At 40.2% G+C, this 14,277-nt stretch overlaps 1 protein-coding gene across 9 annotated transcripts in view; it reads left to right on the top strand.

The window, feature by feature from the left end:
• Window positions 1-14,277, top strand: part of SPAG9 (sperm associated antigen 9) — a 98,090-nt gene that overhangs the window by 66,056 nt on the left and 17,757 nt on the right. For all 9 annotated transcript variants that reach the window (XM_029926816.1, XM_029926817.1, XM_029926815.1 and 6 more), the window contains 10 exons: window positions 1,803-1,933; window positions 4,382-4,438; window positions 5,419-5,592; window positions 7,192-7,321; window positions 8,797-8,886; window positions 9,286-9,453; window positions 9,886-10,057; window positions 11,539-11,757; window positions 12,041-12,236; window positions 13,372-13,497. In XM_029926816.1, the coding sequence (XP_029782676.1) occupies window positions 1,803-1,933; window positions 4,382-4,438; window positions 5,419-5,592; window positions 7,192-7,321; window positions 8,797-8,886; window positions 9,286-9,453; window positions 9,886-10,057; window positions 11,539-11,757; window positions 12,041-12,236; window positions 13,372-13,497 (1,463 nt within the window). The remainder of the gene's footprint in view (window positions 1-1,802; window positions 1,934-4,381; window positions 4,439-5,418; window positions 5,593-7,191; window positions 7,322-8,796; window positions 8,887-9,285; window positions 9,454-9,885; window positions 10,058-11,538; window positions 11,758-12,040; window positions 12,237-13,371; window positions 13,498-14,277) is intronic.

Here is a 14,277-nt window from a genome sequence, read left to right on the forward strand (position 1 = left end):
TTTTTTGTGAGCGACAGAGAGGGCAGAGGGAAGGAGAGAGAGAATCTTAAGCAGGCCCCATGCCCAGTGCAAAGCCCGATGTGGGGCTTTACTCACGACCGCATTATATCATGACCTGAGCCAAAAGGAGGCTTAAACAACTGAGCCACTCAAGTGCCCCCAATATGTAATATTTGATACCTACCAAAAATATATATAACTCATGTAAGTTACAAAATGTAATTTACATAAAGAACTCATCACCCAACCTAAGAACTAGAATGTTATCAAACAGTGAAGCTACCCTGTGCTCCTCCTCTCTGCATTTTTACCTTTGAAAAAAATATTTTTTTATGGGGTGCCTACCTGGCTCAGTCAGTAGAGTGTGATTCTTGATCTCAGGGTCATGAATTCAAGCCCCATGTTGGGCATAGTAGAGCTTGCTTTAAAATATATTTCCAAAAATAATTTTTATCATATCATACATATATGTATCACTATAACATGTGGTTCAGTTTTCATTGTTTTTTATTTCACAGTTGAAGATTTACTTGTTATTTACTTATTTTGAGAGGGAGAGAGTGTGTGCACAAGTGCAGGGGAAGGGCAGAGAGAGAGGGAGGGCGGGAGAGAGAATCCCAAGCAGGCTCCATGCTGTCAGAGTGGAGTCTGTTGGGGGGCTCAAGCTCACAAACCATGAAAACGTTACCTGAGCCGAAACCAGGAGTTGGATGCTTAACCAACTGAGCTGCCCAGGCACCCTGAGATTTACTTCTTTCGCTCGGTATTATGTTTTTGAGATCACCTGTGTTAGTGTATAGTGCTGTAAGTTTTGCGTGTTCACTGCTCTCTATATATCTCATTGTATGAATCTATTGCAATTTACATATCTGCTTCACTATGAACAAGTATTTATGTTATTTTCAGTGTTTTACTACCACAGGCAATGTTGTTATGAACAGTCTAGTACAAGTCTTGCACATTTTCCAGGGTAGATACCTCGTAGTGTGGTTACCGTGTTGCAGATTCTAAGTCCTTTCATCATCTGCTGTTTGACTTCTGTTTAAAGGAGAGGACATAACTTTCTGACCCTTTGTGGTTTGATCCCAAATGTACACGCTCTGCTCAGCAAAACAGAAGCCCTGCATGCAGTTAAACCAGCCTTCCTCCCCAGAAGAGCATAGGAATTACAGTAAAAGGAGGTTGACTTGAGTGAGCATGCCTTCTTGGGTCTTAACCACATTCACAGCCTTTACTCTCCTCTTAGAAAAATTCTAGTTAAAACACTTGCCTCCATCTTGTATTTTTGTTGGTGCTTTAGTGACTTAGAGTTGGGTACCTTGGTAACTAGGCCATAAGCTTACTCTTTGTGTTAGCCTTGGATATGTATATAATGGGTAGTTTGAGATAAACCCCTTTCAGAACTAAATTGTAAGAAATTGCTGAATAATTAGCAGTTGTTGTAGAAAATCCCCTGAAAATAATGGTATTAGAGGAATATTTCCGGGCGAGCTTGTTAAATCTATATAGATGAATTTGGTTAACCTTTTTTGATTTTAGTTCAAAATCTACACCGTTCTTTGTATTTTCCTTTATGATATGTTCAGATATCTCTATTTATCTTCAGAAATTAAATTGTTTACCTTTTTTCATCATAAGTATTTATTTAAATCTCTTTATTTTATTTTTATAAGATTATTTTTCTTTAAATGATCCAGGAGATTATAAATTAAGAAATGTTCCAAAGCTTTAAGATTCTGCTTAACATAACGCCAAAACAGATAGAGGCTCCCAGAGTAATCTGCAGTGTTCTTTCGTTGCAGAGTGATATTCCCACAGCCCAGAGGAAGCGGTTTACTAGAGTAGAAATGGCCCGTGTTCTAATGGAGAGAAACCAGTATAAAGAGAGATTGATGGAGCTTCAGGAAGCTGTTCGATGGACAGAGATGATTCGGTGAGAAGTGCCTCTTGGTGTTTTTCTAGATTGTTTCCTAGGTTTGAATATTCCTTCACCCAGAACTAGAGTCTTGCCTTGGGGATCCAAACCTCTTACTTATTCTGTTTATTAGGAGATAATTTTTTTAATTAATTTAGATTTTTTAAAAATTGTATTTATAATGAGAGAGAGATCACCCAGCCACAAATGCAGAAACGTAGGAGGGGGAGGGAGAGACACGAGAGAGAGAATCCCCAGCAGGGTCCCATGCTGTCAGATCATGACCTGAGCCAAAACCAAGACACTTAACCTACTGCGCCACCCAGGCACCCGCTAGGAGATACTAGGAATTAGGAACAGAATGATCAAAGTGGGTGCCTTTTGAGCAAAGGTTCTTTGTAGATGTTCCCATGACCTCTAAAAGGTAATTATTATTACTTATGAATGATGGTCATTTTCCAAAAGAATATAGAAACGGACACTACTTTTGCAATAATGTCAGGAAAAGATAAAAATTTCTTGTGCCACACAGGAAAGTAAGTTATTTTTACCCAGTGTCTTTCTGTAAAATGCTTGTTTGATTTCCCTCCTTTCTGACTGTTCATGCAAAATGTACCTTCTATTGACATCTTTGTTGGATCTTAGGTCTCACCTAATGCTGCCATCTAATGGCCATACTCTCAGTACCGTGTTCCTTACTTTAATTTATAAAGAGTTCATGAAAAGTTTGTGAGCTAGTTGCCTCCTAATTTGCCCAATAAAAAATATTTTTAAACATTTATTTATTTTTGAGAGACAGAGTGTGAGTGGGGGACTGGCAAAAGAGGGAGACACTGAATCCAAATTAAGTTCCAGGCTCTGAGCTGTCAACACAGAGCCCGACACAGGGCTTGAACCCAGGAACTGTGAGAGCATGACCTGAGCCAAAGTTGGATGCTTATCTGAAAGAGTCTCCCAGGCACCTTGCCCATACTTTTGAGTTTGGATTCCCATGTCAGATTTACCAATAACAGCACACATACAATGACACATCATATTAAAGTTGATGAGCATGTTTTTTAACCTCCAACTTGTACTTGTTAGTGATCACATTGAACAGTTTATACATTCTTTACCAATGTCATACTAGAATGAAAGCACTTTGTATGCCACATTGACAATTTGCTAGACTTGTAATTGCTTATAGCAGCTAACAGGGAAGTACATCAGAACTCTAATCTTCATTAATTGGTCAAAGAAACTGATGTACTAAGGAGCTTGTTCCTAACTTTCACATTTAATGGATATTAAATAAATAATATTTTAAAAATTGAGGTATAGAGACAGGTTCCACTTTTAATTGCTATTTTTCTTTTTCTTTTTCAAATGCTTGTTTATTGTCGAGAGAGAGACAGAGTGCAAGCAGGGCAGAAAGAGAGGGAGACACAGAATCCAAAGCAGGCTTCAGGCTGAGAGCTGTCAGTGCAGAGCCCGATGTGGGGCTTGAACCCATGAACCGTAAGATCATGACCTGAGCAAAAGCTGGACGCTTAACCAAGTGAGCCACCCAGGCACCCCATCATTACTATTTTTAATTTTAGCAGCCACGTGGTAGTCCACAAGTAAAAAGAAATGGTAGCTCACTTTTAACTTTTTCATTGAATTAAAAGATGTTTTAAATTCAGTTCTTTATAAAACCATGAAAAGTGAATTCTGACAGAGAATTCTTACCACCTTACTAAATCAGTATAGAGTGCCAAATTTCTGAAATTTTCTTGATCTACTAGTTTATCCCCATCTCTGGTGATCTTTTCAGTTAATGGGAAAGTTTTAGTTCTCTGAGAAATGACCCATCAGAACAGTAAAGTTACAGGCTATTTTATGAGAGCTTAGAGCATGAGATGATAGAGACTTTTATGTAAAGATAAGGACTTAGGATTTACAAGACAGTATTTTTAAAAAAATTTTAACATTTATTTATTTTTAAAAGACAGAGACAGATCATGAGCAGGGGAGAGGCAGAGAGAGAAAGACACACAGAATCGGAAGCAGGCTCCAGGCTCCGAGCCGTCAGCACAGAGCCCAATGCGGGGCTCAAACCCATGAACTGAGATCATGACCTGAGCCGAAGTCGGATGTCCAGCCAACTGAGCCACCCAGGCCCCCCGACAGTATTTTGACATAAGAGAGAATTGGAGGGTATCTTTTCAATTAAAAATTCAATAAATATTAACACTCAGGCCTGTTGGCAGACTGTTAGTAGACTGAACTCTTGATGAAGTGATGGTGTTTTATTTATCTTAGTTGTATTAGCCTTTACAGGTTGACTGACACTTGATAGGTCAAAACAACTACTTGCTGAATTTAATTGCTGATTTTCCTTTGTGTATTTCACGAACTTCTTGGGTCCTCTGTTCTTCAGAGAGAATGCTAGAACACCTCACTGATAAAACATTTTTCCTTTCTTTGTTTTCTTTTCAAATGTAGTGCATCAAGAGAAAATCCAGCCATGCAGGAAAAAAAAAGGTCAAGCATTTGGCAGTTGTAAGTATCTAAAAACCCATAAAGACATCAGAGAGCACTTTGAAACAAGAAGGTTACAGTTACAGTTTTTTTTAAGAACGATTTTATGTCTTTTTAAAATTTCGAGTATATGGCTAAACTGAACTTCTTCTTTTTAATATGTAGCATGCCAGCTCGGTAAGCTATTCTTGAGGACAAAACGTATGCTTTCGTAAGCTGCATCATGTTGGTTGTGCATTTGGTGGAATTTTCTGCTAAATTAAATAAAAACTATGGGGAATTAGTCATAGGGTTGATAATTACCTGGATCCTCAGTAAATAAGTTACGTGGATTCATTGGTTGTGTGATTGTAAGGAACTTGACAAAATAAAACTTAGAAATTCAGTGTCTGTAGGTTTAAGACGTGTGTATATTTGTGTGTTTTGGACGTGACTTATGTTTGTGCCAGAAGTACTGTGCTTAAAACTTATCCCTCTATTAGAGTCTGCTATCTAATAGAAGTGTTCATTCTTTTAAGTGAATGTGAAGCTAGATACATGATTTGAGCCTAGTAAGAATATGTGTAAGATGTATGTTAAAATGGCAATACGTGTTCCAGGACTTTCTTACTATTTTTAGACCTGGCAAACTAAGCTTCTGTCCGAAACTTGCAGCCATAACCTTGCTATTTAACAACTGCTCACCAAGTAGGAGCTAAGAACCATCTTATTTTATTTCTTCAATACAAGAAGTTCCCTGCACTTAAGATTTTCTTCCTTTCATTTTGTGACTTGCTAATTAAAGAACAAGGGTCTGTCATTCTAAGTAATAGTTTCTCTTTCCTGAATGTCTGAGTTTGGCTGTGAGTTATTGCTAAGGCCGCAGTGTATGACTACCAAAATCTTTCTGCCAGTTCCTAACTCGTTGCCTTGTAATGGCACTCTAACTTGTGGAAAGTCGTGGATTGTTTCTCCCAGTGCATGTAATAACGCTCTCTCACTCTCCCTCACTTTTTTTTTAGTTTCAGCCGACTTTTTAGCTCCTCAAGTAATACTGCTAAGAAGCCTGAACCACCTGTTAATTTGAAGTACAATGCACCCACCTCTCACGTGACTCCTTCTGTCAAGAAAAGAAGCAGCACCTTGTCTCAGCTCCCTGGTGATAAGTCCAAAGCCTTTGATTTCCTTAGCGAAGAGTACGTATTTTCCAGACTAGCGTCTATGCTCTAAAATAAGATAACAGTTCAGGATCAGCTGTAAGGTTCATATGAGTCTATAAAGAAACCATTTTTGTAATGTGGCTGCGTTCCTTTAGGTAAATTACTCGTAACCAGTATCTTTTATGAAAATTGCATTTCACGGTTTTCATAAGCAGGGGGAATTGCTTTAAAATATCTTCTTGTTGCTGCTAGAACAACACTGATAAATATCAGTAAAAATGTTAAAGGCCTATAGAAGCCTTCATCCTAGATGTTTGAACATTCCCTTTGGTGCCAGAAGTAGCTGATTTCCCCTCCTGACTCTGCTACTCATTAGGTATATGACCTTGGACAAGCTAACCTCTCAGAGACACTAGGTAAATTACATAGTGTTTGTAAAGTGTCTGACACACAGATTTGTTAACTATGACAGACACAGTGCATCACGTCACAAACATTTAAATAGCTCAAAGAAAGACTAATTATTTTCAGGATGGTTTTCTTTGTTATTTTACTCCATTCTTCACAAGCTTACCCAGTCAGTTTGCATTTTTGTTTTCTGAAACAAATTAATGGGGTCCAGAAATGAACCTTTATTATCTTCCTAAAACAATATTGATGTATTTATCTTTAATCACTTCTAGCACATTCCCAGGTGTTAGAAAATTCTCAGTAAGTAAAATATTTGTTGAATGAACAAAAAAGGGAGGAACTAAAAATATGTAAGAATTTTTCCCTTTCATATGGCCAAAATCTGAAACCTGATAGAAATTTGATGGCTGGTGATTAAACATAATAAAACCGTCTGCTTTCTAATCTGTTAAAGCTTAAACACTGTGCCCCCTGCATAGGTTTAGAAAGATCAGCTCCAGGGGCGCCTGAGTGGCTCAGTTGGTTGAGTGTCTGACTTCGGCTCAGGTCATGATCTCACTGGTCATGGATTCGAGCCGCGCATCAGGCTCTGTGCTGACAGCTCAGAGCCTGGAGCCTGCTTCAGATTCTTCTGTGCTCCCTCCTTGACCCTCTCCTGCTCACACTGTCTCTCTCTCAAAATAAATAAAAAACATTAAAAAAAAAAAAGAAAAGGAATTTATTCAATAGTGTCAAATATTAGGAGGGGAGGGCTGTAAAGAAACCCTTAACTAGGAATGAACAGATATGCAGATACACCTACTTTCTCCCATTTAAAAAACCAACATACATTCTGGGGCACCTGAGTGGCTCAGTCAGTTACGTGTCTAACTTTAGCTCAGATCATGACCTCATAGTTTGTGGGTTCGAGTCCCGCATCAGGCTCTGTGCTGACAGCTCCGAGCCTGGAGCCTGCTTTGGATTCTGTGCCTCCCTCTCTCTCTGCCCCTGTGCTGTGCGCGCCCCCCCCCCCCGCCCCGCTCATGCTCTGTCTCTGTCTCAATAATAAATAAACAGTAGAAAAAAATTAAAAAAAAAAAGACTTCTTAAGGCAGAAGACTGAAGTAAACTATTCTGAAAGTATGTAATTTTTGTTGTTAATTTTCCTCTCTTAGCGGGAAAGGGAAGAGATGCATTTGTTATATTCCCTTAATTAAAAAGGGATTATTATTATTTTTTTTAAAGAACTGAAGCTAGTTTAGCCTCACGCAGAGAGCAGAAGAGAGAACAGTATCGTCAGGTGAAGGCCCACGTTCAGAAGGAAGATGGTAGAGTGCAGGCTTTTGGCTGGAGTCTGCCTCAGAAGTACAAACAGGTAACATGTGAACATGGTAAGAGCATCTATGGGGAAATGCAAGGGGAGGGGAGTGTCTCTGGGCACGAAGGAATTGAAATACCGGTCTCAAAACCTGCTCGTTTGAAGTTCACGGATTTGGCACACGTGTAGGGAAGGGTTCAGGGTAGTGGTTCTCAGGCTGTTGTCTGGAGCCCCAGATCTCAAGAGTCTGTGAGGAGGGAGAGGGTCAACAGGAGGTTGTTCAAGTGCATGGGACTTGAGGTATCCTGCTGGTTTGTTTCTCATGGTTTTGTCTTGTTTGTTTTTAGTGAAGTAGAGTCGACAGCATTATGTTAGTTTCAGGTGTACGACATAATAATTTGATATTTTTATATATTCTGAAATAATCACCACAGTAAGTCTAGTTAATAGTTAATATCCATCACTGAACGTGGTTTCAGATTCTTTTTTCTTACAGTGAGAACTTTAAAGATTACTCTCTCAGCCACTTTAAATGTGCAGTAGTGTCACTATAGTTGCCAAGCTGTACATTATATCCCCATGACTTATTTTGTAACTGGGAGTTTGCCCTATTTGACCTCCTTTACGGTCCACTTCACCTATTTCTCACCCTGCCTCTAGCAGCCACCAGTTTATTCTCTGTATTTATGAGCTTTGTATGTTTGTTGGTTTAAGACTCCACATGTGAGTGAGATCGTACGGTATTTGTCTTTCTCTGTCTGAATTTACTTCACTTAGCATAATACCCTAAAGTTCCATCCATGTTGTCACAAATGGAAAGATACCATTCTTTTTTGATGGCTGAATAATATTATTCCATTGTGTTTTTATACCCTATTTCCTTTATATACTTATTTATTGATGGATACTTAGGTTGTTTCCATGTCTTACTGTAAATAATGCTACAGTGAACTGAGAGATGCATATATCTTTTCAAGTTAATGTTTTTGTTTTCTCCAGATAAATACCCAGAAGTGGAATTGCTGCATCATATGGTAGTTCTACTTTTAATTTTTCTTTGAAGTAATCTCTGTGCCCAATGTGGAGCTTAAACTCCAAGGTCAAGAGTCACATTCTCTACTGGCTGAGCCAGCCAGCCACCTCTAGTTTTCATTTTCTGAGGCCCCTCCATCCTGTTTCCCATGGCGGCTGCACCAGTTTACATTCCTACCTACAGAGGCACAGGGTTCCCTTTCCTCCACATCCTCGCCAACACTTGTCATTTCTTGTCTTTTTGATAATCGCAGTTCTGGTGTGAAGTGGTATCTCACTGGTTTTGGTTTGCATTTCCCTGGTGACTAATGATGTTGAGCATCTATTCACGTACCTATTGGCTGCTTATTTTTCAAATAAGAATAACAAAATCAGCTTCAACTTGGTTTCAAAAAGTAAATATGTACTAGCAGTGCTTGCTCATGGCTCAGCAGTTGTATGAATTCACTTCTGATGAGGCTTCCTAATGTGTCTTTTTCTCTCCTCTTCCCAATTATTAGGTAACCAATGGCCAAGGGGAAAATAAGATGAAAAATCTACCTGTGCCTGTCTATCTCAGACCTCTAGATGAAAAAGACACATCAATGAAGGTATATTAATTTTGAAGTTAATGAAAATATTTCTTAAAGTCTGGGTGGATTTTTTTCCCCCTAATACAAAGAAAGTTGAAATTCTACTTCTGTGAGTGAAGTTATTGTTTGTTTTGTAGTTTTAGACTGGGATACTTTGAATATTAAGGACCTGTATTCATGGGGTGCCTGTCTGATTCAGTTAGTAGACTCTTAATCTCCATGTCATGAGTCCATGCCCCATGTTGGGGAGTACCCAGTGGGGGTAAGCTCCATTTAAAGAAACAAACAAAAAGACCTATATTCCTAATCAGAAGATTGTTACAGAAATGTGAAAAGCTCCAAACATTTTTAGAGAGAAAATAGACTTAATACCTTTTTTTTTTTTTTTTTTTTTTTTTAATTTTTTAACCCAAAAAGCTGTGGTGTGCTGTTGGAGTCAATTTATCAGGTGGGAAGACCAGAGACGGTGGTTCTGTTGTCGGAGCGAGTGTGTTTTACAAGGATGTCACCGGTTTGGACACGGAAGGCAGCAGACAGCGAAGTGCGTCCCAGAGTAGTTTAGACAAGTTAGACCAGGAACTTAAGGTAAGTGTGCGCACTAACATCCGGCCTTCCCGGCGTAGCTCTTTGGTCCAGAACTTATTTCGGGACCAGCTTCTAACTAATCGGGGTTATTAGGCCCTTGCTTATTCCCTGTGCTCTCTCCTAGATCAGTCTTACTGAGGTGTATTTTACATACAATGAGCTATTTATACACTTGAAAATGGTGCAGTTCAGAGTTTTGACAAATGTATGCACCCGTTTAGGGGCCATCACAGTCAAGACACACAACATTTTTATCACTGCCGTTTTCATGTCTGCTAGTTCATAATGGAAGGTGGTTTTATGTCGAGCCTTTCAAATAATCTGCAGATAAACTCAAAATAGCATTGCCCTTTACTGTAATAGCACAGACTTATGAAGTACACATACGTGTCACTTAAACATTCTTTTTTTGTTTTTACTTTGTATGCATAGGAACAGCAGAAGGAGTTAAAAAATCAAGAAGAATTATCCAGTCTAGTCTGGATCTGTACCAGCACTCATTCAGCTACAAAAGTAATCATTATTGATGCTATTCAACCAGGCAACATCCTAGACAGTTTCACTGTGTGCAACTCTCACGTGCTCTGTATCGCCAGTGTGCCAGGTAAGGGGGAGCCACACCCCCTTCTCCCCCGCATCTGCATCTTTGTGCTGCCAGGAACTGATCTGTTTACTAGAGACGCAGGCATGCGCTGCTCTCAGGGAGTTGGTGTTCTGGTTGGGGAAGACCAAAAGTAAACTGGAAACAAATGACTAAAAAAGATTATTTTCAATACTATGAAGAAAGTGAAACATGGTAACGGGAGTTGATAATTGGTGGGCAGAGAGCAAGAGGCTATTTAATTAGTAAGAGAAGGCTTTCTAAAGTTCTGTATTGAATATTATATGATATTTAAACATTGGTTTAAACATTAAACAGGTTGGTGATGTCTATATAAAAACAACTTTTTAATTAAAACTGTGAAGGAATTCATCTTTATATGGCAAATGCTTAGTTTTTGAATGTATTACTAATATCTTAAGACACTGTATATGCCTAGGGTTTGTTTGTTTTTTTAATGTTTATTTTTTCAGAGAGAGAGCAAGAGCAGGGGAGGGGCAGAGAAAGGAGAAGAGAGCATCTCAAGCAGGCTCTGCACTGTTGGGGCAGAGCCCGATGCAGGGCCCAGTCTCACAAACTGTGAGATCATGACATTGGCTGAAATCAAGAGCCAGAGGCTTAACTGACTGAGCCTCCCAGTTGCCCCATGATGATCTGTTTTTAATAGTGTTGGAAGTCTATATTTTATTTCATATTTATTTATTTGTTTATTTTGAGAGAGAGAGAGAGAGAGAGAGAGAGAGGGAGGGAGGGAGAAAACGAACCAGTGGGGGAAGGATAGAGAGATAAGGACAGAGAGCCCAAGGCAGGGCTCAAACCCTTAAAATGCGAAATCATGACCTGAGCTGAAGTCCGATGCATAACTGACCAAGCCACCGAGGCACCATGGAAGTCCATATTTTTGTTTTATTTTATTTTTTATTTAAATGTTGGTTTATTTTTGAGAGTGTGCACGTGAGCAGGGGAGGGAGAGAGAGAGAGGGAGAGACAGAATTCCAAACAGGCTCTGTGCGAACAGCAGCAGTATGATGTGGGGCTCAAACTTGTGAACCGTGAAATCATGACCTCAGCGGAGACCAGGAGTCAGACGCTTAACCGACTGAGCCACCCAGGTGCCCCGGAGTCCATATTTTAAATAGCAATCTTGAAAATTAAAAATTGTCTCCCTGATTTGTCAGGTAATGGATTTCCTTGTCTCAAACCTCATTAGGTGGCTGCTGAGGAGCTCGGTAAGAACAGAAGTGTCACTTGTGCCATTGTCAGGTTTACTTGTGCTTGCAATAATAGAAATATCCATTTTTTTCAGCTACTTTCTCATTTCGTGCAGGTCAGTTTAAGTAAAATTTAAAGTGCCCCTTCTGGCGGTGTGTTCGAGCAGCCATTTGTCTCCCCTGTGTACTCTCGTTTCAAACCGATAGTTGCTCTCATGGAGAAAATGTGGGGATTTACTCAGCTATCAGAAAAAGGTTTCTCTTGTTTCTCAGGAGCAAGAGAAACCGACTACCCTGCAGGGGAAGAGCTTTCAGAATCTGGACAGGTGGACAAAGCATCCCTGTGTGGCAGCGTGACCAGCAATAGCTCGGCAGAGACAGACAGCCTGCTGGGGGGCATCACTGTGGTTGGCTGTTCTACAGAAGGGGTGACAGCAGCCGCCACTTCCCCTGGTACCAACGGCGCTTCTCCTGTGTCGGAAAAACCAGCAGGTATGTCTCTGCCCCTTCCGTGCCCTTGCTGTCTGCAGTCTGAGCTGGACCCATGCACCTCGTTATGTGTGGTTGCATACTTGATGTAGATCTTGAAGTGACAAGGATGAGAGAGCTTGAAAGAAGACACTGTCGTGACCGTTAAGTCAGAAATTCTGTACTTCGTGATACGGCGCCGAGGAGCACGGGGTTGGTGGAGTTCTACAGTGGTGTGTTGTGTAGGGAAACTATTGGGAGAAAAGCTCACATTCCGAATGGCTAGCATGTTTTATTTATTTTGTAGAAAAGGAAGCAGAAAATCGTGAGGTTGATGAGAACGTTCCAACAGCAGAAGAAGCCACCGAGGCCACAGAAGGCAACGCAGGGTCAGCCGAAGACACCACGGACGCCTCCCAGCCTGGCGTCTACACAGAGCACGTCTTCACGGACCCTCTGGGGGTTCAAATCCCAGAAGACCTCTCGCCCGTGTATCAGTCAAGGTATAGAGATGGGTCGGCAACTTAGGAAGCCAGATAAGTGCTCACGGCAAAGGAACCCGAATCCCGTCAAGCAGCCGCGAGATTCCCATTGATGGGATTGTGGCAGACTGGGGTGTCATTACTTATGCCCATTGTGTCTCCGCTTCTCCTTCCGCTGCATTCGCTCCGGATTTACACCCCAGCCCCCACCCATGGGGCTAACAACTTAAAAAAAATAATCTTGCCTATGCAGCACATTACTCAAAGTCTTTCTGGTCATTTTCTCCTCGGATACGATTTTGTTTTCATTTCCATTCGGATTGTATTCGTGCCATTTTACTCCCCAGCCCTCCTCTTGCTCCAACCCTAGTCATCTACAAAACTGGGAGTTTAGATTTCCCGTGTGGGCTTTGATGACTTTGGTGAAGTTTGTTTTATGGCAAACAGCCCTTCCTTTAAAGGGTTGGTAATATCGGCCCATTTGGTCAATTCTTTAATTTTATTTTCTGCCTTCTCTAGGCCTTTATAGAAAGCTGATGGGGATCCATCTAAACATGATTCTTTTCACAATTTAATACTCTTCCTCTTAGTTTAGAGAGCAATCAAGTGTCTATTAATATTTGTTAATTTAAGAATAAACTCATCTTTTGAGAATTAGCAGGTTTGTTTCAGATTTGATAGCTTAGTTATCTTTTTCTAGAAATCATTGGACCATCCAAAAGAAAGAAGGTCTTGGCAGAGATTGCAAGCATGTTTTAACTTAATACTTTATTTTAGAAAATTTTTTATACTCATTCTCCTTTGTGTGTGTATATGATTTTAAAACAAACCATCCCTTCCTCTTCTTTCCCCCCAAGAAAAAATGTTATAAAATTCAAAATAACCCTAAAGGAGAGCCATAATTAGTCTGGATATTAACTGCTATATTTCATTCCTGTGTCTTAACTCCCTTATCAGCACGTTGGTCCTCTCTAGTATGTTAATGTTACCTCTGGTATAACTATTGAAATACTTATTATAAGCATTTAAATTGGGCTTCTTTGGAATTTTAGTGTTTAATTTTTTTCTCAAACTGTTAAAATATAGAAAAGTGTTCAGTCCCTGAAAACAGTAGCTAAACATACTGCAATATTTTTCCTTTCCCCACCTTTCCCAGTAATGACTCAGATGCGTATAGAGATCAAATATCAGTATTGCCAAATGAACAAGACCTGGTGCGAGAAGAAGCCCAGAAAATGAGTAGCCTTCTACCGACTATGTGGCTTGGAGCTCAGAATGGCTGGTAGGTGCCCACTCTTTCTCCATAGTAGAGTATCTTTGGTTTTTCACTCTTGCTTTTGGAACCAGAAGATGAGTAAGTAAAGTGTGGTGCATTAGGCATACAACAAAATGCGGAGAACTTCATGGACCTATGGATTTTGAGATGATGCTTCTGCTGCCTCAGAAACTGGACTTGCATTGCTTATGAATGGTAAATCAGGTAGTTCTTCATCATGGAATTTTCTCTTTATAGAATTCTCTTGGAAGAAGAGGTAAATCAAACTTTAAAATCTGGGCGATCCAGAAATAGATCCTGGACAACACAGAGACAGGATTATTGATGCACAGCAGGTTTATGTAGGCTAGAATGTATTCAGGAAACACCAGTGATTAAACTGATCTTTTTGGCTACGGGAAGGCTCAGTTCCAAGCATAACTGCTTGGTAGAGTTACTAGGAAAACCAGGACAGATCCCTGTCTGAAAGCTTAGGAGATAACTAACATTACATAGTTGGTTCACATGCTAGTGGTGTGGGGACTTTCAGAAGATTGTGCTTTCCCACAGGGTGAGCAAGGTGACTAGTGCGTCTCTTCCAGAGGGGTCTTAACACTACAAGATGGAGGGACGGCAAAGTTTTTCTATGAAGGATCAGATAAGAAATACGTTAGGCCTTGTGGCCATGTAATCTCTGTAGCAACTTCTCCTCTCTGTGGCGGCGCAGAAACGGGCGTCGCATTGGCCGCACGTAAGTGGATGACTGTGGCCGTGTCCCAGGAACGCCTTATGGACACTGAAGGTTGA

Source organism: Suricata suricatta, chromosome 17 (genome assembly GCF_006229205.1).
Source record: "Suricata suricatta isolate VVHF042 chromosome 17, meerkat_22Aug2017_6uvM2_HiC, whole genome shotgun sequence".
In the NCBI taxonomy this organism is placed as follows: Eukaryota; Metazoa; Chordata; class Mammalia; order Carnivora; family Herpestidae; genus Suricata; species Suricata suricatta.